This window comes from Salvia splendens, chromosome 15 (genome assembly GCF_004379255.2).
Source record: "Salvia splendens isolate huo1 chromosome 15, SspV2, whole genome shotgun sequence".
In the NCBI taxonomy this organism is placed as follows: domain Eukaryota; kingdom Viridiplantae; phylum Streptophyta; class Magnoliopsida; order Lamiales; family Lamiaceae; genus Salvia; species Salvia splendens.
This window is the reverse complement of record NC_056046.1, coordinates 16357139-16383321: the sequence shown is the minus strand read 5'-3', so window position 1 is coordinate 16383321 and position 26183 is coordinate 16357139. Positions and strand designations below refer to the sequence as shown.

General features: G+C 35.3%; 2 protein-coding genes across 2 annotated transcripts; both read right to left on the bottom strand.

The window, feature by feature from the left end:
* Positions 1 to 15844: 15844 nt before the first annotated feature.
* Positions 15845 to 20386, bottom strand: LOC121769096 (F-box protein SKIP31-like). The gene is made up of 9 exons (XM_042165785.1): positions 20105 to 20386; positions 18853 to 19215; positions 18691 to 18764; positions 18535 to 18607; positions 18157 to 18267; positions 17115 to 17289; positions 16871 to 16989; positions 16272 to 16332; positions 15845 to 16176 (listed from the first exon to the last, which is right to left on the bottom strand). The coding sequence occupies exons 1-9, from the start codon at positions 20177 to 20179 to the stop codon at positions 16106 to 16108; spliced, it is 1122 nt and encodes a 373-aa protein (XP_042021719.1). The 5' UTR covers positions 20180 to 20386; the 3' UTR covers positions 15845 to 16105.
* A 2099-nt stretch (positions 20387 to 22485) lies between these two features.
* LOC121768306 (protein FAM133-like) lies at positions 22486 to 23055 on the bottom strand. Its single transcript, XM_042164762.1, has 2 exons — positions 22998 to 23055; positions 22486 to 22912 (listed from the first exon to the last, which is right to left on the bottom strand). The coding sequence occupies exons 1-2, from the start codon at positions 23032 to 23034 to the stop codon at positions 22539 to 22541; spliced, it is 411 nt and encodes a 136-aa protein (XP_042020696.1). The 5' UTR covers positions 23035 to 23055; the 3' UTR covers positions 22486 to 22538.
* Between the last annotated feature and the right edge of the window lie 3128 nt (positions 23056 to 26183).

Sequence of the window (26183 nt, the reverse complement as noted above, 5' to 3'; positions counted from 1 at the left end):
TTATTTTTTTAAAATTTTTAAAAAAAATTTTTTAAATTTTTTTAATTTTTTTAATTTTCACGCGATGTCAACTACGATGTGTAGCCTGCACATCAAATGTCAATAGCCCTGCACATCAAATGTCAATAGCCTGCACATCAAATGTCAACAGGTTATAGTTGACATTATATGTGTATAGGTGATATGAATCGTATATGTAGTTGACATTATATATGTGCAGTTGACATGAATTGTATATGTAGTTGACATTATATGTGTGTAGTTGACATGAATTGTATATGTAGTTGACAAAAAAATAAAAATAATAAAAAAATAAAAAATCGAAATTTTTTTTTAATTTTTTTTAAAAAAATAAAAAAATATTTATTAAATAAAATGTATGATGAAATTACCATTCTGCCCTTTCACAATTAATTAATGTAAAATATTTTCCATGTGGTAAATTCTGGACCACTCATTTAATAAAAATGAGTGGCTAATAATGCATCTCAATTCTCAATTAGGCTAAAAAATCTCAATTGATCACAACCCTATATATATATATATATATATATATATATATATATATATATATATATATATATGATATACCGGATACGTTTTTATTTTAATTTCTAACAACCTGATATCAAGTGGTCACTCATTGCACCTAGTTTTCCCAAACTAGATCACCATAAATATCTAGACATTCAATAGAAAAAGAAGAAATCATTGTCTATGTTAAATAAATATATGGTTAAAAACCTCTAATTTTCGAGTTCTCATATATCATAGTATATTGGATATCGCAAATTTTCTCATACAATAAGTACAAGCTGGAAATGAAATTGTATTCTTTTTTTATATTTACCAAACCGGCCATACATTAAAAGTTAAAACCTATTAATTTGAATTTGATCAAATAGTATCTCAAAGTTTAGCAACATTTGAGTTTATACAACTCAGAAAATACTCATTTTTTCTTTAATAGGAAAATTTTGAGAAATTATTGTGAATCTATGTTGCAAAAAACAATAGTATATTTTCACCATCTTTCAACATAGTAACATCGCCCCAAGTGAAATAATCTCTTCAAAATGGAAAACTATATTTAAAATTCCTATGAGAGAGAGATGATGATGATGATGATCATGATGATGGTGAAGTACATGAAATTGGAATTTAGTGAATTTTTCCATATTAGGGTTGTGGTGTGTACTATGATGGTGTGATCAGATGCCGACTTTGATTTGTTTTCTATTTTTGGAATTGATTAGATGTTATTTTAATTTGTGAGTAAGTAGATTGAACGTGGTCATATTACCATCCACTCACATTATTCGATTGTTAATTTCTACAACATTGATAAGAAAATATTTTATTTTAATAACATGGAAATATGCGAGACCGTATCCTCGTAATATGGTTAAGACTTAAGATTCAATTTTGAATCTATAATTTGTTGGAATATCTATGTTTTTATTGGCATTTGCAATTACAATTAACGTATTTATATTCTATTCACCCAGCTTACTAACACATTTCAAAAAAAGACTTTTCTTTTATTTAACTAATTAAAGTACTTATAGTGATTATTAAATGAGATACAATAATAAGTAAAATTGTCATAATCCGTTTAATCTAATTAAGGGCAAGTCTTGTATATATAAGACCGTCATGAATCAAATTTCATATTCTCATTTCCCACTGATTGAAATCAATGTGACATATGAATATGCAAATTAAATATAAACAAATTTATATATAGTATGCTATTAAATATGAGTTTGAATCTAGATATTGACATGTCCTACAAAGTTTAGCCCCTAACACAAAATATATCTAATATAAGTTTTGTGTAATGCATCCAAATATAGATAATTTTTTTATCTTGGAACAAGAGGAAATTGGAAATTGAGGAACTATATAGTGAAAACAAAAACCGCTATTTCTAGATATATGTGCAGGATAAGAAAATTGTTAGCGAAATAATCAATTTCCTAAAATATCTATTTCTGAAATACTCTTATTTTAGAATTAGATAATTTATTTTCTTCTACTCCATACCTCTAGGGGTTCTTATAACTGGAGCAAGCTATGGTTGAATATCCTTATATATCTCAATTCTCATCAATATAACGTCCAAAGAGTTAAATAATTTTACATTTACAAAATATCACTATTGTCCGAACGATTACCATGCTCATCCAAAATTTTCTACGCTAGGACATGGGCACGCCATGCATATGATCTATCGAGCCGGATTCCACAGTGGCCGCCTGTTAAGGACCTAAATCTTTAACGTCGATTTCCACACAAAATCAAGAAACGAGATGTCGTCGTTGTCGAGCGCCCAACGTTGGGTCGTGACTTGGACGGCAAAAAGGGGCGGTTGAGCGCGAGATCAGCCTCGTCGGCAACCTTATGAGATGTTTCTTGTTTGCTACTCAATTGAGCCAAAAGAATGATAATTTCATATATTGATTGAATGAATAAAAAAGATAACAGTCTATCCTATTTATAATGCTACTGACTTAATGAACAAGAAAACAAATATATAGAAAAAGATATGTTAAATCCCTATAATATCTAAACTAAATAATAATAATAGAGGTTCGTATCATCTCCCCCACGGTTAAAATCCACCTTGTCCTCAAGGTGGGAACCACGAAGCAAAAAGGAGAGTTGAAAGCAGAAGCTTCGGCGAGGCAACTCCTCCTGGATCAAACACACACCGAACAGATGGATGTCTCCCTTCTTCACTTCCATAAAAAATCAACAAAGGAGACCCAACTTTGTCGGAAAAGTTCCTTGCCAAATCGAAAAACTTGTCCACGCCTCCCAGAATGCCCAAGCATGGCATGTCATTACTCGGAGGGATCAACCTTGCATCTTTGTCGAGCGATGTTGATCGAAGATTCATACTTGGAACATCACCGACATTCAAATCCACATAGACACAAGCAATTACAGGCAAATCGGTGTAAGCACCATCTCCTTTCTTGCCCCAACAATTTGCAACAACATTTTTGGATGACACTTGAACAACATTGAGTGAGACGATTATCTTCTCCACTTCACCAATAGAACCATATTCCTCTTTATCTTCTAGCAATGTCTCCTCCTTTTCACCAATCTTCTCATCATATACCCTAACGAGCACTTGCGGTGACTCATTGTCGTTCTTGACAATCCCTATGTTCTTGACGAACTCTCCAGGGGACTCGTTGTTTGGAACATCAAGAGGAGCGCCATCATTGTGAACATCGGTAATGTCATTTGGAACATCATCACCGAATACTATCGTGGGAGTATAATCAGTTTTCTCTTCGGCTAAATTCTCATCTTGAATGTTCTCCTCAAACTCCTCCCCATCATCCGCATAACATAGAATGCGTTGTTTACACACATGTCCCCTCACCCATTTCTCGGGACAGTGCCAACAGAGACCCAACCTGGACCGTTCTGACTTCTCCGCTTGGGAGACCCGTATTAGCGGCAGGCGTGGCTGCTCTGGAGTTTGACTGGTCACACGTGCGGGCTGACTGTACAGGTCCCGCGTTGGATTTTCGGTGGAGTAGCAGGGCTGGTGGGAGGCGGGCTGGACTCGCGCTCTCACCTCCTCCCGAGGGCGAGGTCGGTCCCAGCACGTCTCCGAGCGTCGGGGCCGGTCAACGGTCGGGTAGCCGCGGTCCTGCTGTTGCGCCGGTGGGTCCCAGCACGTTGGGCGGTGCCGCTGCGTTGCGGTTGTCGGGTAGCGATCAAACCGTAATTGGGTCTGATGCTCTCCGCGATCAGATAGGTGGCCACCCCTCTCGACGTAGCCGCCGCGGTGTCGGGGCCAAGCGTCTTGCGCGCCATCGCGGTACTCGATGGGCTGGTATCTCGGCCGTGGGCGACGATCAGGTGGATCCAAGTGGTGTGAGACGTAGGGTGATTCTGGATCAAGCCATGACGGCGGGCGGAGTACTTCCACCCGGATGCTTGGAGGGTCCCAACTGGTTACACGGCGAGGTTGGGTCGGATGGTAGGGACGGCATGGCTGTGTGGCCTGAGGGAAGTCGTATTGACGACGGCGATAGCCGGCGTAGTCGTATGACATGTTGACGGACTGAGGCGTGACTGTGGTGGATGATGATCGTCTGACTTCGACGCGGCACGCGGGAATCTTTCCCGTCGGGCGTTGCAGAAGTAGTGTTGTCCTGCGGCTAGAGCTCGGCGGACAGGCGGGACTCGACAACCAAAGCAGTTGCTGTGCGCGGAATATTTTCCGTCCTGTAGCGGTGTAGCTTCGGTTCGAGACGGTGGGAGGGTCAGCTCTCAATGAAGGCACCAGTTGTTAAGGACCTAAATCTTTAACGTCGATTTCCACACAAAATCAAGAAACGAGATGTCGTCGTTGTCGAGCGCCCAACGTTGGGTCGTGACTTGGACGGCAAAAAGGGGCGGTTGAGCGCGAGATCAGCCTCGTCGGCAACCTTATGAGATGTTTCTTGTTTGCTACTCAATTGAGCCAAAAGAATGATAATTTCATATATTGATTGAATGAATAAAAAAGATAACAGTCTATCCTATTTATAATGCTACTGACTTAATGAACAAGAAAACAAATATATAGAAAAAGATATGTTAAATCCCTATAATATCTAAACTAAATAATAATAATAGAGGTTCGTATCACCGCCAGCCGGAATTCATGAGGATATATGATCAGTCGGAGGAATCTACCAAAAATTACCAGGATTTATATGAGGTAATTTTTTTTTTTATTAATTTAGTATAGGGATTGTTTGATACCGGAAGGAAGGGGGATGGATATATGAGAAAAAAAAAAGAGTAGGGAGAATTTACGCCATGCTAATATAGTTCTTTATACTATAAAGTTATGAAATTAATTATTTGTATTTAGTTGAATTGTATATAATTCACTGATCATATCACGATATTAGATAAAAAAAATTAACTTATCGAAAACTAAAACTCTAATTAAAATTAACACCAATGATTTTCTACCTACACTACGATAAGATGGTTTGAGCAACGTAAAGCTACTAATTTAATTATAAACACCAAAGGCATGTCTCACTCCTCCAAATAGCCTCGAGACATAAATTTAAATCCCATGTTAAAACTTGATCCTTGGCATGAAATTTTTCTCAATCATCCAATGTTCCTTTATTCTTCAATCAAACAATTCAATCGGCCGGGAAATTCGTAATTTAGTAAGTTTAGCTAAAACAATTTGTTTTTTTTTAAAATAATCGTAGTGATTAATTTTTATCTTTCCCCAACAAGAAAATATTTTTCTCAATAATCGTAGTGATTATTTATGCGTATGGACAATTTTGTAAAGAATTGTGTTTAGTGTTCAAACTAGTACTATATCTTGATTAAATCAGTGGACTTCACTAATTAAAGTTTTCAGTAGACAGAATTAGGATTGGGCAAATAGTAAATGACAGATGCGTAACATTTCAGCTGGACATGACATATATCCAAATAAATCTAATAGACTATAACTATTTTTTTCTTTCTTCTTATGGAGTAAAAAATACTAACTTCCCTGATAATTTGTGACTATTCCCTAATAATTTGTGACTATTTAATTTAGCACAGACTTTAAAAAATGTAATTGAAAATGAGTTGGAAAATTTAGTGGAATGTTGATGTTGCTTTTATATAGTATTGCTACCAATAATATTAAAAATGAAAGGTGATAAAATTTTGGGGACGGACAAAAATGGAAATAAGAGATAAATTTTAAGGGACGGAGGGACTACATCATCCGTCTATCAATAAACGTCTCATTTTGCCATTTTCGTCCGTCCATCAATAAAAGTCTAATAACTTTAGTACTACCATTTTTGGTAAGTGACCTCACATTCCACCAACTTTATCTCACTCATATTTTATTATATAAAAGTACATAAAAGTAGAACACATTTTTCACTAATCTTTTCTTATTTCTTAAAATCTGTACCATGTCAAATGTGAACTTGTAATCATGAACAAATGTGGACTTGTAATTGTGGACGGAGGGACTAGGGAGTACTGCGTTCGTTCCCAAATAACATATTTTCTGACATCCCGACATTTTCCTATTATTTATTTATTATTGAAATTTATTTTCTGCTTTTCCATCCATAAGCGAGATTAATTGATCCTAATTAAGCCCACTTCTACATTGACTTTCGGTTATTAATTGTCAATGAAAACATAATTTCCTAATGCATAAATTCAATATTAGTAAGTCAAACTAAAGGCATCGTCAATTCGTCACAACGTCTTTATTTTTAGAACATCACACCTAATCTATAATTATAATATGTCAAAAATGAAAGAATAGGGATATGAACTAAATGAAGTTGAGAATGCAATGATGTCAAAAATCTAAACATATTTATTGACATTTCGAAAAAGTAATGATTATATAAATCTAAACATATTATTGACATTTCTTTCGAAATGGTATATCACGCATGTGAGATAATTGTGGACTTTAATTTGGGCTTGCTATTTAAATCGGCTGGGCTGATTTTAATTGATGGTCCGTTTATGAATATTGGTGACCCAATCCGGGTCTGGCCCAATACTTAAATGGACGCTCCGATGGCTGCCACGTATGCCATCTCACACGGATCATGATGATGAGCCGTTGGATCTAGGGTGTGTTTGTTTGTGGAGTTAAACACTCCCTAAGCCGTCTCGGCTCATCAGTCTGTTCATTTGCCTCTCTCTCTCTACATGCTTTCTCTCTGGCTTCTCTCTAGAACTTTCTCTCTCTCTCTCTGAAATAACTTCCGATCTTCTTCTCCGGTGACTCCTTTCTCAGTTTTAGTGAGAATCGAGTGTGCATCTCTCAACTCCTGTGTTGATTCAGAGATTTCTTTGGTTTCGAACGGTTGAGTTCGATTCTGGCTGTTTGGTGGAAGATCCTCGGTTGATTTCTTAGATCCGTGGGATTCGTGTGTTCTTGAAACCTTGTGGCTCTGGTTGTGAGTAATTTGAAGTGTGAGGTGGCTACTGTGTTGTAGTAATCGGAGAAACCCTAGGTTTTGGGGTTCGATTGTTTCACTGTGCTCCCTTGTGATTTGTTGGAGAAGATTGAGGAGGTCATTGGCCCTATGCAGTCGTGTGTGCGACCTGAGCCATTCTTACATCTTATGTCCTTTTTCGGTTCTTGTATTTCCTTTGTGGTTTAGATCCGAAAGGATCTTGTATATTGTGTTACTAACTTGTGTTAAGTGTGCAGGAGATTCACAGAGTATAGCTTGCGATATTCGATCGGTTCCAGATCCAATATAGGCTAGGGTTTACTGTTAATCTTGTACTAGTTGCATACGGTTCTAGTTGTAACAAATATCTTGTAATTGGCTTGTTCCTTACTGAGATTAGCCATCTCAGTGTTGATCCAATAACAAAAGAGGTCCCGGTAATTAGTGAATCCTAAGTGATCTGATTCCTATAAGCCAGAAACTGTGAACGCGAGAATGCAATGATGGTAGAAATCTAAACATATTTATTGACATTCCGAAAAAGTAATGATTGTAGAAGTCTAAACATATTATTGACATTTCTTTCGAAATGATAATTTCGATTATAAAAAAGTATATCAGCCGTGAAAGTGATAATCGTAAATTCGTAATTTCATTTTCATTATATTTAGTCGTGGACCAGAGACATTTTAGAGCATGCACAACAGTGGGCAGGACGGTATCCGTCCGTCCGTGCCAGCGGCACGGAGACGCTATCCGCCGCTGCGCTCGCGCCGCTGGCACGGCGCTGCTCGATGCATCGAGCACGTCCGTGCCAGCAAGCAGGTGACGTGGCAGGCGCGGATTGGCCAACGGCTTAGCCATTGGCAATTTTGATTTTTTTAAAAAAAATTGGGTTTTAATTAATTAAAATTTATTAAAAATAAAAAAAATATTTTCCCACTTTCCAAAAAAATATATCCGTTTTCTACCCAGTTTTATTTTTTTTCATTTTCTTCTCCCAAAAATACACATTTTCATCTATAAATACATACAATTTCACACCCAAAAATTCACACCACACTACACAATTCTCATCTACATTCTCTCATTTCCATTCTCATCTACATTCTCTCAATTTCATTCTCAATCTTTCTTCCACTCCTACAACATAACAATGTCCGGCCACGGCGATCACCCCCCCGGCTCCCACGGTTGGAACCTCAATTGGTTCGGTTCACAACCGTTTCCTAGTCCAGAAACGAAATATTCGGCCCCTCCTCAAACCCAATGTTCGGGAGTTCCGGGTGGCTACCAGCCTTACCCGATCGGGAACAATCGAGCGCAACGAGAGTATGGTGCGCAACGCCATATACAGAGCCAACGAAGAAATCCAAAAGTTCAAGGGGTATTACCTCCAGGAAGAGTGGTCGGCGGGGAGCGGCCGGAGCGAGGTCGACATCATCATTTCCGCCTTGTCGGCCTACCAATCCATGAACTACAAGCCGTTCAAGTACCTCAACATTTGGCAGGAGACGCGGTCGCATCCGAAGTATAGGGGAGGCGTAACATCCTCCTCTAGCGGCTCCTCCAAATGGTCAAGGTCGGTATCCCTATCCGACGCCTGCTCTGAAGACGTGGCAAGCCAACTTGCCGGAGCTAACTTGGGTAGCCCTGACGCCGGCCCGAGCGGTTCCCAACGCCGACTGCAAGGAAGGAAGAAGGCGGCGGCCAACCGCCGTCGCGCCGCGACTCCATCCGGCGATGCTCCCGAACCCGCTCCCGTTCCCGTTCCCTATGCGCCACCTCCACCCCCCACCAACTCATTGTGGGCGATTTTGGCCCAACTCAATATGGCCGATAGGTCAACTATGACCCCCCGCGCAACTTCGATCGCATGAGGCCATGATATTGGGTCTCCAAAAACAATTGGGGGTAGTGCCGCCGGATGAATAGTCTTCCACAGGGGTATTTTTAGCCTTTAATTATGTAATTTTTAATTTTTAGGAGTTTAATTATGTAATTTTTAATTTGTAGGAGTTTAAGTATGTAATTTTTAATTTTTAGGATTTTAATTATGTAATTTTTATTTTTTAGGATTTTAATTATGTAATTTTTATTTTATTTGTAATTTGTAATATTATTTCGGTTTTTTTAATGAATTTTAATATTATGGAAATGTTTTTATTTAAATTAAATAATAGAATGGTGTGACCCTTGTGCTAGTCCTTGCGGAAGAGTACGACTGTGAGTGTTGTACTCTTACCTAAGAGCAGGCAAAAAAAGTGAGGCCGAACCCACAACCGTGTTCGTTGGCAAGAGCACAGTTATGGATACCGTTACATTGACTAGTAGTATTAACGTTATACACACTGCGCATGACTTTGACATCAATCAATTCATTATTTATAGTATACCAATCCTATGTGCCACACCAAACCCGTTTGTTGTTGCTCTTTGACAATTGTAGGAATCCAATTTAAATTATATTCACTCCGTCTCATTCAAGATGATCACATTTCTATTTTTGTTTGTCTCAATCAAGATGACCACTTTCCAACTTTAAAAATAATCTCGTCTTTTCTCACTCCTCATTAAAATATTCAACTATCTTTTTCCTCTCTACTTTATTCCACCTAATAACACTTCCTGAAATTTCATGCCACTTAAGAATGTGGTCATCTTGAGTGGGACGGATGGAGTATATGATAATTAATTACAATAATATTAGTTATATATGTCTGGCGTTGATATATAGTTTATGAATTATGATGATTAAACGAGAAGAGTTATAAATAGTAGTACGTAATAGTTAATTAAGATCACTGAGCAAACTATTGTTTCATGATTATTATTTAATCATATGTATAATATTGAAGGTGTTATATAATACTGCAAATATTTGTCTTAGCATTATGAACCAAATAAAATATTCACAAATCAATATTTATAAGGGATATTGGCGTCTAATATAAAAAAAATTCAAAATTTTGATTTTTTCCAACAAACTTTAAACTTGACATATAATATCACGAACTTCAATAGTTGTATAATTTTTTCCACCACTGAAAATATCCAACTACTTTTATTGGAGTACATCAGCTACATTTTATTTGTTATTACTACATCATAAAGCTACACAAATATTTGGAGTATAAGATATAGTTACCACTGAAAAATGATAGTTGTGTGATTACAAATCCATAAAAGCTCAATATGTTTATCCATCTCATTTTAAAATAGTTGGATTTTGTCGTCTGGGAAAAAAAGTTCAATAACTATTTAATTAAGTTCGTGATATTTTATGTCAGGTTGAAAATTAGTGATAAAAAATAAATTTTTGAAATGTTTTGTGATATTAGGCAACAATATTTCTATGTACAATCATGGAGTGCTTTTTGTCAAAATAGACTTGAACTTACAAAAATATAATGTCCACTTGTAATTTGAAAATCTTGATATATACTACACACCACATCTAGTGAAACTACGTATAATCTTACAATAATTTGTTAGACAATATGTACTTTAGCAATACTTGATCATAATTCATAGGCCATTTATAAAATTAAAAAATGTGAGATATAACGAACATTTTTCTAGTTCTTAAGGCCACGGAATGGTGGCCATCAGTTGCACCATCGCGGCCCATTGTTGGGTTCCACGCTGGGCACCATCGGGGCCACCATCATGGGTTTAAAAAAAATTAAAACAAAAGTCTCAGAAACACAAATGCAAACTCCTCTAATGATTTTAGCTTCTTTACATGTAAGTTTAACGTGTTTTGTTTCGGATTTCTTTCTAAATTTATCTTAATGTGAAAAGCTTTTGTTATGATTTTTCAAAACTTTATATTGAAACTGTTGTTAGTTTGTAACCATAAGGTGTTGTTGATGTGTATATTTTGACGACATGAACAATTAATACACTTTTTTATTTAACTTATAATACATTGTATAGTTGTGGTAAGCAATATCATATTCCATGTGAATTAATTATCTAAACTTGAGAATGGTAACTTTAACCAATTTACACTATCAACATGATCAATTATAACGTATTGCATTTAATAACTAAAATGAAGCAAGTAAACCAACAGGCTTGGAGAATTGATGCAAAGATGATAAATCCTAGTATTTTGATTTCATTGACTACTTTGTAAATCTAATTAATGCACTCTATGTTCATTGATGAATAAATATTTAATAAGACCTCTATGTCGGAGTACCTAAATTGTGGATTTCACACTACGTGCCATCACTCTTAACCTTAAATATGTCGATTTCACTAATGAAGGTGTCAATTATTCATGATCACGTATCAACACTTGTCTATCGAATCTCGTACCAACACGTATACTAACCAATAAAGCCGTAACCCACTTGAAACATTGAGCACGACAACACTTGAAATAATTAGAGTTTGAACATAACAGATATTTCTTCTGTACATAAAAAATAGTCTTTTTTTATTATGTTGGGATTTCCATAAAAAATACTTCCTTTGTTCATGGAAAATAGTCTCATTTCGCTATTTTGGGATGTCCACGGAAAATAGTTCTATTTCTAAAAGTAGAAAGTTTCTCTCTTATATTTTTACCCACTTTTTCTCCTCTCTCTAATACTTTACCTACTTTTTCTACATCTCTCTCTTACTTTACCCACTTTTTTTCTCATCTCTCTCACTTTATCAATTTCTCATTAAAACTCTTGTCATCCACAAATATGACTGTTTTTTTGGATGGAGGGAGTAGTACTCTCATCCAAGCATGTCATTTCATTATTTCACTTTTTTTAGGCGAAAAGACTCTCAATGCCATAAAGGGAAATTATGTCTATTTACTCTCTTCTTCATTAAAATATTGAGAAAATATCTTTTTTACTCCACAAACTTTGCCAAAATATCATTTTCGGTTTGAGCTTTAATTTCTTCTCGGGTTCGATCCCATTGAGCCTTTCTCTCTCATCATCTCTCGCTCTTCAGCACAATAATCTCACTTCATCTCTCCCTAATTCATGGAGTTGTACTGCCAACCTTAAATCCTTAACTCTTGATCACAATTTTCTCTTAGGAAAAATCCTCAATTCTTTAACAAGATTGGTTTTTCTTGAAGAGTAGGATTAGAATCACAACAAATTTGAAGGAAACATTGATGAAATTGGCAGTTTGTTGTCTTTAAAGAGGATGAATATTGAGAAATACAATCTTGATGTCTCGATTTCATACTCAATTCAAAAACTTCTAAATCTCTCTGTTTCAGATACATCACCTCATTAAACTCCCTTGATATCTTCGAGAACAATCTCACCGGAGAAATTTCACTTTCTCAAGGAATTAAAGCTCAGACCAAAAATGATATTTTGGTCAAGTTTGCAGACAAAATAAGATGTTCTCCAAATATTTTAATGAAGAAGAGAGAGTAAATATACTGAATTACTCTTGAGTGTATTTTCTGCCAAAAAAAGTTTGAAACACTGAAAGGTTGCTCAAATGATATTAAATCGAAGTTCATGGACCTCAGAATATATTTTCAAATGTTACGTACCAAAATTGATACCTTTACAAAATTCACGGAAAAAAAAAATTCCCTCTATAAACACATGTATGAGGTAATAAATACATCATGTATGAGGTGTAGCAATGGAATCCACCCTGGATGGATGTGTAAACTCATGCCTAATAAATGACCTACAAATCCAAATTCTATGAAGCAAAATGAAAAAATATATATAAAAATAGAAAGAAGTAAAAACAAAATAAAATCGTAGACCTTTACCCCACAAATCTTAATAATTCACTTATTTGTTTACAGCTAATTTTTTGCGATTTGTGGAGTGCATGGAAACCACCCATAAAATTCATGTTACCAATCACTTTTCTGAAACAAATACAACATGTTTTGAGTTCATTGGGTTGTTTGTCTGTATTTTTTGGTTAGTTAATTAATTCGCTATCAAAGTTTTCTCTTTTCTTTTTTGTTTTTTCCCTTTAATGCTATGAAAAAAAAGTATAAATTGATTAAAGAAAAAGAGGTATATAGTACCACATCCACTTTTTTTTTCTTTCTAAAATTCTGATCTCATCGAGAGAATAGGCTTGGATGATGTAACGAGTTTGTTAGTATTAATTATTTTTTATAGAAAAACTAATTTGAGATACCATTTATTTGATATTTTGCTTTTGTGATAAGGGAAACATGCATCGCCTATTTATTATTTATCCAGAATAATCTACAAGCAAACATCTAATATAATGCAAACCACACAGAATAAAACAAAAATTAAAGTTATTTAATCTTAAAAAATATTATTGGGATTTAAATTTATAGAAGCTATAAGTATAAAAAAACATAAAGATAAATGTGTCTAAATACATGAAATTTCACTCATTTTTTTGTCTTGTAGATGAATCAAAACTTTTTACTCAAATGCAAAACGGTTAGAAGTTTGTATTTTAAAGAGATCATTTTTATTTTGTTTGCAAAAATCAAATTAAGTTAATGTCTCTAAATTTCTCGAAGAATAATGTTAGTACTAGTTTATTATCGATTATTGATATCTTCATGCTTCTAGTTATTAGACACACCGTTAAAGGCAAATACTTACATAATAAATCAATCCATAATTAATAGTACTTCATTCGTCTTTTAAAAATAGAAATTATTTTCATTTTGGTTCATCCCTTAAAAATAGAAACTTTCTATTTTAGGAATTTTTTCTCGCTATTGAGATGGAACCACTCTTCCTTTTTTTTTCTATCTCTCTTACTTTATCAATTGTACATTAAAAGGTGTTTCAAAAATTCATATTTTTAATAGACGGAGGGAGTATTTTGTTTTTTTACGTTTACATAACATATGTCAATTAAGCTACATTTATCGTTGTAACTAAGGTGTGTGTGTGGGTGTGTAATTATATATGTACTTAGATTACATAATTGGCTAAATGTGTTCTTATATTTAAGATCAATATAAAATAATCAACAATCGACCATTAGTCTCTAAATAATTATGAAATTAATTATATACATTGAAATGATTAGCGTGTGCCCACCTAATTAAATCAAACATGAACAATCTTTCATTCCAAGTCATTTCTGGGCTTTACAGATAACTTGTAGCTGTTTAATTGCTATGGAAGTGTCCCGTGGTACTCTCATTTTCCTTATATACATAATATTCCCCATTTTATGATAAATAAATAGTTTATCGACTGAAACCTTAATAACTCACGGATCAACAAAATGGGTAGATAGTGATAGTCTCGTGGACTAATTACAAGAAAAGTGACATTTTAAATTTGTGTCGTGGAATACAAAGAGTATAAACTAATCACAAAATTGCACTACAATGCAAGCGTTTAATTTAAATATATCTGAAAATATAGTTAGAAATGACACTAGAGTTGGAAAGAAGAAATCAATAAACAACGACATGTGCCAGCTAAGCAGCATATTGTATTTATATAATATTTCTAGGGTTGGCACGGTACGGTATACCGTACCGAAATGGGCATACCGCATACCGTAGCGAAAAGTACGGTATGAGAAAACACGATACCGTACTGTACCGATTTTTTTCGATATACTGCATTTCGGTAATACCGAAAAGTCGGTATATCAAAATATAAAAATCTTTACCTTACATACATTTCGGTATACCATACCGTGATACGGTATACCGCGGTATACCGCAAGTCATACCTGTTTGATATATAAAATATTAAAAATTATATTTTATCTATCTAGAAAATGTCCAAAATGATGAAATTCCATCACAATCAAACATAGTTCATGACATTCAAAATTCATATAACTTCCTAAGGGATAATACTAACTAAATTTAAATCAAATAGTAATAAATATTAATGATCCATTGTATTTGTTGAAACTCAAATCTCGGAAGGAAAAATAAGCCATTATTCATTTTGGAGTATTTATTTAATAAAAACACTGCGTCATTTATCATTGATTTAAGAATTTGAAAATATAAAATATTATAATATTATAAATAATAAATATATTAAATATATATAATCATTAACGGTATATACCGCAAAATTGTGATATATACCATAATTTTGCGGTATAATGCGGTATACCGCGGTATATACAAAATTCATACCTTTAACGTATCTAAATCTGTCGGTAAGGTATCATACCGTACCGAAAAGTGCGGTATACCAAAAATTCGGTATTTTTTCGGTACGGTAAGTGCGGTATTTCGGTATATATTTTGCCAGCCCTAGTCTCTCCATCCGCTAATACAAAGAGAGTTTGACTTGACACGAGTTTTAAGAAATGTAGTAGAAAATTAGTTGAAAATGTTAGCGAGAAGTGAGTCCTACTTTTACTTATTAGCTTTATAATAAAATATAAGTGAGATAAAGTTAGTAAAATAAAGAGTCTATTATCAAACGTAGTAAAAAGTAAACAGAAAGTTTATTGGTGGACAGATGTAAATGACGAAACGAGAAGTTTAGTGGTGTATTTGGGACATCCATGCGGAACGTGCATTTGTTACCCCTGATTTTAGAAGTACGTAAAATTTTCACTTTTCCACATAAGTTAGTTTACTATTTGGAACTACTTGTAGAGGAGTGTATAATTGTATTTGTAAATAAGAATATATTTTATAATTTTGGTCAAGAATATTTATTTTTTTATTTTTGAATCCCAGAATATATTTCATTTGTTTTTAAATATATGATTATTTTATAATTTTGGTTCAAAATATTTATTTATTTTTATTTTTGAACCCTGGATAAATGAAAATGGTTCGTTTTTTGTCATTTTTCACTACTCTGTTAAAAACTGGTGGTCAATGTTGTTTAAGGTCCATTTTCAATAATAATTAACAAATGTGTTAAGAATGGAGAAAATAATGGAGCAAATAATCGAAAATATAAATAAATTGATATTCAGATTATTTAGGGATGAAGGAATACAAACATAAACACACAAACACCTAAGCAAATATGCAAGATGAGAGAATATCCATTCTGTAGGCTGATACATTAAATACATATATAGCTTCTTCTTCACAAGAAAACACTTGAAAGTGACCAGCTAAAGTGTCCCTCATAAATACAGCACCATGTTATTTCAACGATTCCGAAACCATGTAGAAGCTAGAATTGAGAGACGAACCTAAATCAGCAAAACCTCAATGCGGCCTCCAACTCTTTCTCATCATCGCAGTTATATCCAAGTAAATATGCCCGAGCTGGTGCACGAATTACACAGTAAAAAAATCACAAATAGTACGTGGGAGCGAGAAGAATTTGTTCATTTACGAGACAAGGTGTAGCATACACGTACCAAAACGACCAGATCCCATAAAAGGCTCCGCTTCATCGTTAGCAGCGGCTTGCTGTTGTTCCTGAATATTCGATAAAAAAATATTCAGAAACCATCAGCCCCAAAATCATCCGGTTCCATTGTTAAGAGAACGACAGCCGTTACAATTATCACAAAAATTTATTTAAGAATTAGAAATATTAGCAGGAGAAAAATATATCAGAAAAAATGGAAACGGCGCGAGCAAAGAATGACTTCTACACAATGAGAGCAAAGAAAGGATATGCAACATGCCAAGTGCTGTGATCCTTCATAATTTATTTCGTGCAATCTCGACTAACTATCTTATGGCTATCTATTGTGCCTGAGCTATACCCTAATACAAGTTAGCTGTAGATACTGTATGAGACCATTTTTACAGGATGGTGCATCATACATCTGAGGTAGGGAGAGTCTCCCAATTGTGACAACTAACAAGAAGCACGATCCCTTTCCCACCCCTCCCAATACCTTCTGTGGAGCTTCATGAATGCGATAAGAAAAATACTGCTAAATTTATACAAACAGAAAAAAACCAATAGAAAAAATATGTCCACCGATTACATGGAATAATTTCTTACCGCATCAGGTTCCATTTCACCCGGTGAGATTAATCGATCAAAACATCGGCCAGAGATGGTGCAGACCAAGAGTTCATTTGTAGGATCCATAATAACATCTTTACATGTATCATCACAGACTACACAAACAGAAGGCAAATTCAACAGTCTACATCATCCTTGTCAAATATTGAAATGAGATGAAACGATTTTGTTCATCAAAGTTTGCATCGTGTCTCTGACCAAAAGAGAAGGACGGCCTTACCGTGAACATTCCCAGTCTTCTCACATACAAATACATCTCCGATTTGATAGTAAGTGCAGTTTTCTCCAGAGCAAGCGTGATTGGGTACTGCTGTTTCAGTTAGGCCTCTGCTACTCTTCCAAATGGACACTTGATCAGCAAGAGTCTTATCAAGAATTATACGGTCATCATTCACCTAAACATCAAGATATTTATTACACATAACCAAAAAAAATAGAAGATACTTCAAATGTACACCTTCTTTCCATGAGTATACAGTAGACTTGTAATAGGATATAAAAAATAAACAATTGCAAAAGATGCATAGGATGTGGATCACATAAGAACTTTTTTAAACTATAAAATAGGAACTATGTTCGGCTCTTACATTATGAAGATCTGCGTTAAATTGGTGATGTATTTGTGTAGATCTCCTACGAATTGTGAATTCATCATTATCATTTCTTAGCATGTTATATCTAATCAACATACCTGGTTATCATGGGTTCAAGCCCCATGGTGGGCACAAATACAATTAATACTATGAATTTGTCAATTTTCACAATGAATTCACCATGGTATAATAGCTCGTATTTTATACTTTTAAGGGGGAGAGGGGTTTGTAGTACTATGACTGTACCCTGTATATATATAAATAGATGTTGTAAGTGTGAGTTAAGGATTAATATGTTAACTTAGTTTGTTTACAATAACAGTTAGTTCCTCCATTGATTTCTAAATTCTAACTAAAATAGAAGCCTTCTGGTAACATTTCGGGCTGCAGGGTTGGAAGATCATGGGAGTCCAGGATACAGTCCTACATTGGTTTCACTCATTAAAAGCCGCTTGCTATTGACATGCCATATAATATAAATGGTGAATATTTTAAGTTGCTGAAGGAATACATGGCCATTCATGATTCATCACTTATGAGTTATGACTACTGAAACTTTAACATAACTGGTTCGTATATAATCAGGAGAACTTCAACATACAATGAGAGCAATCAAGCACATCGGCAAGTATAACAAAACTCTACATCAGAACACTTAATTTTTTTCACCTGACAACGATTAGGTGCTTGGCTTCTCTTGGCCACCTGCATTTGGATGTAATATTCTTTGAATTCGGTAGGGCAGCTTCGCACAAACTCTGCCATGTCTTCTTCATCACGCTGCAAAATAGGAAAAATAAAAAACAGCAGGGTAGCCTCAGTTTCAATCTCAAAATGCAATTGTTGGAAGCTATAACGAAAATAATCTCAAATTATTGGGTCAGTATTAAGCCAGATCTTTGGAGGAAAAAGAAAAAAAAGCAAGACCACACAATGAGCAGAGTGTGATTTAGCCATTGATTATGGATAACTAAAGACATGAACAAATACAAATAAAAAATTACATTTGCAGAAATGACATGATATGAAGATGAAGTCCAAAACTACCTTGATGTAAAGGCTCTTCCACGCACATTCTCGTGGCTTTTTCGGAGGCAGCAGACCCCACCGCATACAATATCTACAAGAGAGGAAAGGGTGCATCTTTTTGTAAAGAGAAAATGATGTCAAACTGCTTCAGAAAAAAAAGGGAATAATACTAACAAGCGACGCCACAGTGACTCGTCTGAAGCAGCAAAACTCATGAACCTACAAACCAAAGTGCAAGAAACAAGATCCTGCATTTCAATTATCAGAAATTACAGCTCGATCAGTTAAGATACTCAACAGAATAAAGTTGGACAAATGCTAAAATATTGTTGAAACCTCAGAAGAAAGAAATTTGAGGATGTGATGCAACAACTCAGGAGGGATGTGGCTGAAAATCCCAGTCCCAATCCTCTTTGGGGTGGATTTGCTTTCCATGACATGCCTCCCACGACTGCTATTGCCAGATATGACAGTCTCGCTTCCTTTTGGAGGTGAAGATGCAGTTTTTACTTCAGCCTCCAGCTGAACAGATGACAGTGATGATGAGGACGATGACTGTTGCACCATTGAAAGTTCTTCATCACTAATTTCACCCTCATCGATTCTTATTTTCTTGGCTTCCTGCTGCTCTTTCTCTTCTTGTTCACTTAGTTTCCCCTCCTCAGCACGCGATCTCTTCACGTCTCTTTCTTCCTCTTCCTGCCGCACACACACATTCCAAAAGATCCAATTACAATTGTGTTGGGAAATAATTCTTTTATCCAATAAAGAATACTTAAGAGATCAGTAGGTTGTACATCAATATAAAGGGATCTCACATATCTAAATTTACAAACATGGCAAATTATATACATAGACGAATGGATGCACACATATATCATATATGCCAATCTAGACTCGCTCTCTTAACACGTCGTATGAACCAACAAAGTTGCAAAATGACAATTTTCTAAATAAAAGCCCACAATGATATGGCATGCAACAATAATGAAAAGAGAACAGAAATATCCCCTGAGACGGTATAGTATTTCCTGACAATTTAACAACTATACATACATCAATATTCAATATATTGCTACCTTAAGAGGACATTTACTTTTCATAATGGAAAAATACACGATGGAGACAAGCAATGTAATAGCCTATACTAGTCTAATCAAAGACATGAAATACAACTTATATAAAAATAATTCTGACTCCGAATAGATTCACACTTTTATTTAGATAAATAGAAACAAATTAACATAAATTAGGTCATCAGTGCATGTTAAAAGTAAAATAATAATACAATCTGGCTCTTAAAATCTCCAAATTAAGCTTATCAGCGCATCAATCTTGTACAATAGTTGAACAATACTTATAACACTTCTTTCTCATTGAAACAAGCTAAAATGATCAAACGACAACTTATAAGCATATCAATAACACAGTTGAATACAGAAAACATATGCAGTTCAACACATACCATAAAATTCGTAGCATATCAATTCAGAAAATAGATTTAAACATATATCAGGCAAAAATTGCAAAAACAAAAAAAAACTGAAATTATTACAAAAAAAATTAAAAATCCAAAGGAGATGTATACCATTTCGGAGAGCCCAGATAGGACTTCGGATTCGAGGAAATGAACGAGACTCGCATCTTCGTCATCGGAAGCCATAAAAATTAGAGAAGCTCGATATCGAATGTCGATAAATAGAAAAGGTCTGAGAAAACTCAAAACGAGGATATCTATGTAGATATTATCTGTAGGGGGTGAACGGGAGCGGCTGCCGGCGAATCGGCTCCGTCCGAGTTGCGATGAGATGCCCTTTGTTAGAGAGAGAGATGCGAAATTAGGGGATGGGTTGGGTGAATGTTTATTCGGGTCGGGTTATGCGATTATGTTTCAGGATCATAACGGGTCGGGTGAAAACGGGATATGTCGGGTTTTCGGTATAGAGCGACTCTCTCTGCAGTCTAAGCGACTTTCCCTATAGCCTTTTAAAATATCTATTCCAGCATAATTAATTAGAGATGCTATTGCAACCCACAACCCGTGGACTAGCCCGAATAACCCGATAAATTTAGAGGGTTATGGTTGTAAATTTCTAGCCCGTTAAAATTATAATCCGATTAACCAACACTCGATTAGCCCACAACCCGAATATGGCTAATCCGAAAACCCAATGGGTTGGTCGCAATCCGAATAGGGCTAACCCGAAAACCCAATGAGATGGTCCGAAAACCCGATAAATTTCTATTTTTTTGTTTGTTTGGCTTTTAATTGAAACTTCATTTATTATTTTTATAATATAAATAACTAAAAAAATACCTCATTCAGTCATCTGTCTCACTTAGAATAACACAATTTCCTTTTTAGTTTATCCTAAATAAGATTATATAATTCTATTTTTGGAAGTTTTCTCTCTCCAATTAATACTCTATCACTTTTTCTCTCCTCCATTAAATATTCAACTCTCTTTCTCTCTTCATTTAATACTTACACCTACATTTTCTCTCTCCAATTAAACACATTAACCAACAACTCCAAATATCTCACTAAGAAATGTGTCATTTTAGCCTGGACTTAGGAAGTAACTTTCATTCAATATTATATAATATACATTATTATATATTAAGTTTTTTAATATAATATAAATAAATTAGAAACTTCAAATTCATTAAAAAATAATTTCTAAAAATATGCTTTAAAATTTCTTGAAATATGTTTATGTTTTATAGTTCTTTTGTTCCATTAGAAATGAAACATTTGCTTTTCAACACGAGATTTTATGTAATGTTGTTTTGTGAGTTAATGAGAAGAGAATAAGGTAAGAGAGGCAAAAAGTAGAGAGGGTGTTGTTTCCATTTTAGGAAACGTTTTATTTTTAATAGGCCAACCTAAAAAGAAAAAAAACGTTTCATTTTTAATGACAGAGAGAGTATTCCCTTCGTTCCATAGTTGTGGAATCATTTTGCCATTTTTAAAAGTTAACACATTTCTTTTCACTTTCTTTACTTACATTACTTACTTTCTCTTACTTTATTCTCTCTTCATCTCTCTACCTTTTTCATTTCCTATTTTATTCTTCCTTTACTTAACTCACTTAATACAATTTTTTTTAAATCACGTGCCGAAAAGAAACATCTCCACTACTATGGAACGAAGGGAGTATTATTTATACATATCGTAAAATTAGTATTTGATCATGTTTGAATTAAAACATATATCTCAAATTAATCATAATAAAATGTTTTACATCCTATAAATATAACTAATATTCATCATTATGTTAATTTTATCGATTGTAATCCGATTAGCCTGGTGGGCTAAGCCGAAACCCAAACATTTAGTGTTAGGGTTGAACTTTTATAACCCAATAAAAATCACAACCGATTAACCCACAACTGATTGACCCGCAACCCGAGTATGATTGGCTCAAAATATGCTGGGGGATGATATACAATGATCAAATTAGTACGTACTCTCTTACCTTCTTTTTTTAGTTTGTCTCAATTAAAATGACACATTACTAAAAGTGAAAACACATTTATCGCTACTTTATTGTGTCTTTTACTGTACTCTCTCCAATAACACATAAAATAAAATTGCATAAAATATCGTGTCACACCCATGAAAAGAAAGGGGTCATCCCTAAGGGGGAGTACAAATTAACCAATAATTAAAAACATAGGAATTGCATTACCAACAAAAAAACATAGGAATTTAACTGAAGATCCATTATAGTGTCAAAATGCATCAGTACGGCAGTACATAAAAGTCGAAAATTACAACCTTACAATCCTAAGACTAAGGTAATGCATCTCAAAAACCCAGCAGCCATAAAACATCAACATCATCAAGGTAATGCTAGTGTTTAGGTTTATGGTAATGCATCTCAAAATTAAGTAGCCACAAAATATCAAACATTTAGTAAGGCTCAAAATTAAGTTACCTTCCATGCATCAAGAAATTACTCTCAACTCTGACAATGCATAGTTCAAAACATAGCACCTACATCACTGAAAGAGGCTGATCAACCGGAGTGATGTCGTTTGTGGCGATGGTGGCTCTGACGGGAACGATGGTGCTGCCGACTGGATCGACGGCCTAAATCGGACGACTCGGAGGAACTTTCCCGACGACACTTGCGTCTATTTCTCCTCTTCCGATCACCGTCACTACTTGAGCTTTCGGCCAAATTCGACTCCCAATACTTCTGCTTCCGTTTCTTGCTCCTCTTCTTCTTCCTCCTCCTCTCGTCGCCAGATGGTGATTTGCTTCCCTCGTTATCACCATCACTTGTTTCTTCGTTGGACGAACGAGACTTCTTCATTTTCAACCTCTTCGGCGGCGTCTTCGTCTTGCTTGAATAAGGGTTGGCTTTCAACTTGGATGCACTGGCTTCAACTAGAAAATTACAAATTCATCATATAGTTCCATTATATATAAGGATTAAGTTGCAAACTTGCAATATAAGGCTTATAGTTTTCACCTGGATTCTGCTTCATCTCAGACTTTACTGGCTGCATCAAGGACAAGAAAGAGGAGACAAAAATGCAAATTATTTTGAATAAAAGAGCATTTGCATTCACATAGACAAAGTTCAATACATAAATCATACTACAAAATCTTCACAGTATTCACGTGATCTGTTCAATAACTTCCATCTCAATATACACCCTTTATATGTGAATAAATTACTAACATTGACAGAAATCATGAAATCATATTCCCTCATCATAAATCAATTGCTATGCATTACCTTTTTAGCATCACTATGAAGTCGAATGGGGCCATCGCGTTTTTCTCGACATCCCTCACTAGGCATCAGGGAATCCTCTTGATTAGAAGTTGATATTCCGTCGCCAGCTACACCAGTGTCTAACCTGGAAAGAATCAATAAAAAAAAGTTGATGGGATTCAAGATAAAACCCAGAGCCAAAACCATGTGTCATTCCTCAGTCACAGCATTTAACCCAAATTCTAACAAACCTCAGAGATCATCATACACTACTATAAACAAAAGCAATATATAGTTGAAGAATTACATTGAAGATGAGCCCCCACCAAAGGATTTCTTCTTCTTTTTATTCTTGACAGCAATCTCAGCAACAGCTTTAGCACTTTTCGCGTTGCAACCTTGAGGTTTTTCCATCTGATCATCGTCACGTAAAATGAGAATTTAGCAAGGCCACTCAACAATTTGCTTCTTGTACGGAAAATAAAGAGTTACAATGTACTTCTCCAATTCTGTTTTATAGTATGTCACAATTTTATTATTCTACTTTTAGTGTTAATGAAGTAAACTCTGTGACTGTGTTCACAATTTCAAGCAAGACTAGCAAAGACTTGCAACAAATGGTGATAGAATGGAAAACTAAAATATTAAATAATCAATTTGAACCTGATCAAACCGGTCGTCTATCCACTGCTTCATCTGGGGAACGAGAAGCTGGACCAGATGATCAACCACCTTACCGGAAACTTGATCCACAAAGCGAGCCGCATCCAATGCTTCAGGATATCTCTGTGGGCGTCGCGGTGTGCGGTTCGGACGTTCTGATGGCTTCGGAGTGCTGTGCACGCTACCATCGGTGTCAGGGACCTTGACAGGCCCCAGAGGAGCAGCCTGTCGTGGTTCTGGAGGCGACAAACTAGCTGAAGCGTCATCTGATGAAGTTAAATAGTTATACAAGACCGGAACCCTGGACCGCCTTACAGATCCTATGACACGAGGCGGAGGCGCCACTACTTGCTGCTGCCGGGTCCGTGGGGAAGCGTAACGAACACCGAGTGGCTGTTGAGTTTGCAAGCTCAGCCAATATGGCTGCAATCGCTCCTCGTCTGTTGGCTCCAATCTCACATGACAAACAAGCTGGACAAAAATAAATTTGTGTAATAAAATCTACACATGCACAATTTAATCAACATAAATATTTCTAATAAAATATGCAGAATGATTAAAATTTATAAAACTTACTACTAAAATAAATTTACATAAGTTAATTCAGTAGGGAATCTCTCTATTAATCAATCTTAATATAGTTCCATCTATGCCCCTACATTCTAAAAAGAAATTTGGTGGGGCAAAATTTGAATATTTTTTCAATAATATCCATCAACGCATGATATATGATACCTTCCTGTCCAAAATATGTTTGTGCAACCTTCCGTTCCTCAGAAACGACCACTTAAGACATCGAGGCACATGGGCCTCCTTGATGAACGAAGCACACCTATTTGGTAGACGTGGTATAGCCTCGTACGCCCAAATCTGTAAAATAAGGCGAGCCAACTCGAGTCAAAAGAATCAATAAAGTTGAAAACGCAATAAACACAGATTGTATACCTGCAGGGCCAATGCCGGCCCAGAAATAATATACCGTAGTCCATGTTTCATGTTTCCCCTCTTTGTAGGCAGGATGCTAACAAAGTGCACGAGTGCCTGGTACGTGTAGGCGCCCCAAGGAAAACTATTCCACTGATCGAGATCTTCAACCAAAACCCACACCCATGGCTCGATCCTCCTAGACTGGTCATACCCCAACGCCATCAGATGCAGGGCCAGGACATGAGCCACCTTCAAATAATCCTCCGGTGACATACTCAGACGCTGCAAATTAAACAGGCCCCAAAGATGTTTCGCGGTGATAGGACGACCCTTCCATAATCGCATAAAAAGCCCTTCCTGTGGGATCTCATGACTCCCTAGTGGATCAAAAGTGGATGATCCAAAATGTAGTCCGGTCACGAGTGCATACTCTGCAAGTGCAAACCGAATGTTGGTTTCACCAACGCGGAACCACAACTCATCTCCTTTGGCTTCGGGAAATGTGATTTCACGGCTAATCAACTCATGCAGAGCTTTGCTGCAACTAACTCCCCCTATGAAACGCATAAGATGACCAAAGCAGCCATCCGAAAATCGTTGCAGTAGTTTCTCGCCACCAACACAGGTCAAAACCGACCTGATGTCATCAAACACTTTCTTCCGGTAAGAAAGGGAGATCGAATGGCTAAATCCTTGCAACGGCTTTCTCTTCCACGTCCAACTAACCTGCTCACACCCAAAATATCTGAGACATTATCTATTTCTACGTACGATAAATTCATTACTTGTCCAATCAAATACCGATATAGTGTATATGTATACTTAATTAGTAATATGAATTATAAACAACTCAAGAATACAAATAATAATATGAGAAAAAACCATCAAACTTTGCGTAAATTTTATTAACATCTTTTATACATGAATAATATCTACGTTTTCAGTATTATTATGTTTTCATTTACTAATACATGCACCTATAATTACATGTGTAGGGCATATTTTTTTTCTTTTTAAATAGGTATATAGAGAAAATTTTCCTCAATGTACGATAAATTCATTACTAGTCCAATCAAATACCAATATAGTACTACTTAATTAGTGGTAATATGAATTATAAACAATTCAAGAATACAAATAGTACTATATGAGAAAAAAACCATCAAATTTTGCGTAAATTTTAATACTAACATCTTTCATACATGAAAAATAACTACATATGCACCTATGATTACATATATTGTGTAGGGCATATTTTATTCTTTTTAAATAGGTATACAGAGAAAATTTTCGTCAAGCTTAAATTTGTAAAAATGATAACCATTGTAACTTTTTGGAGATAAAAAT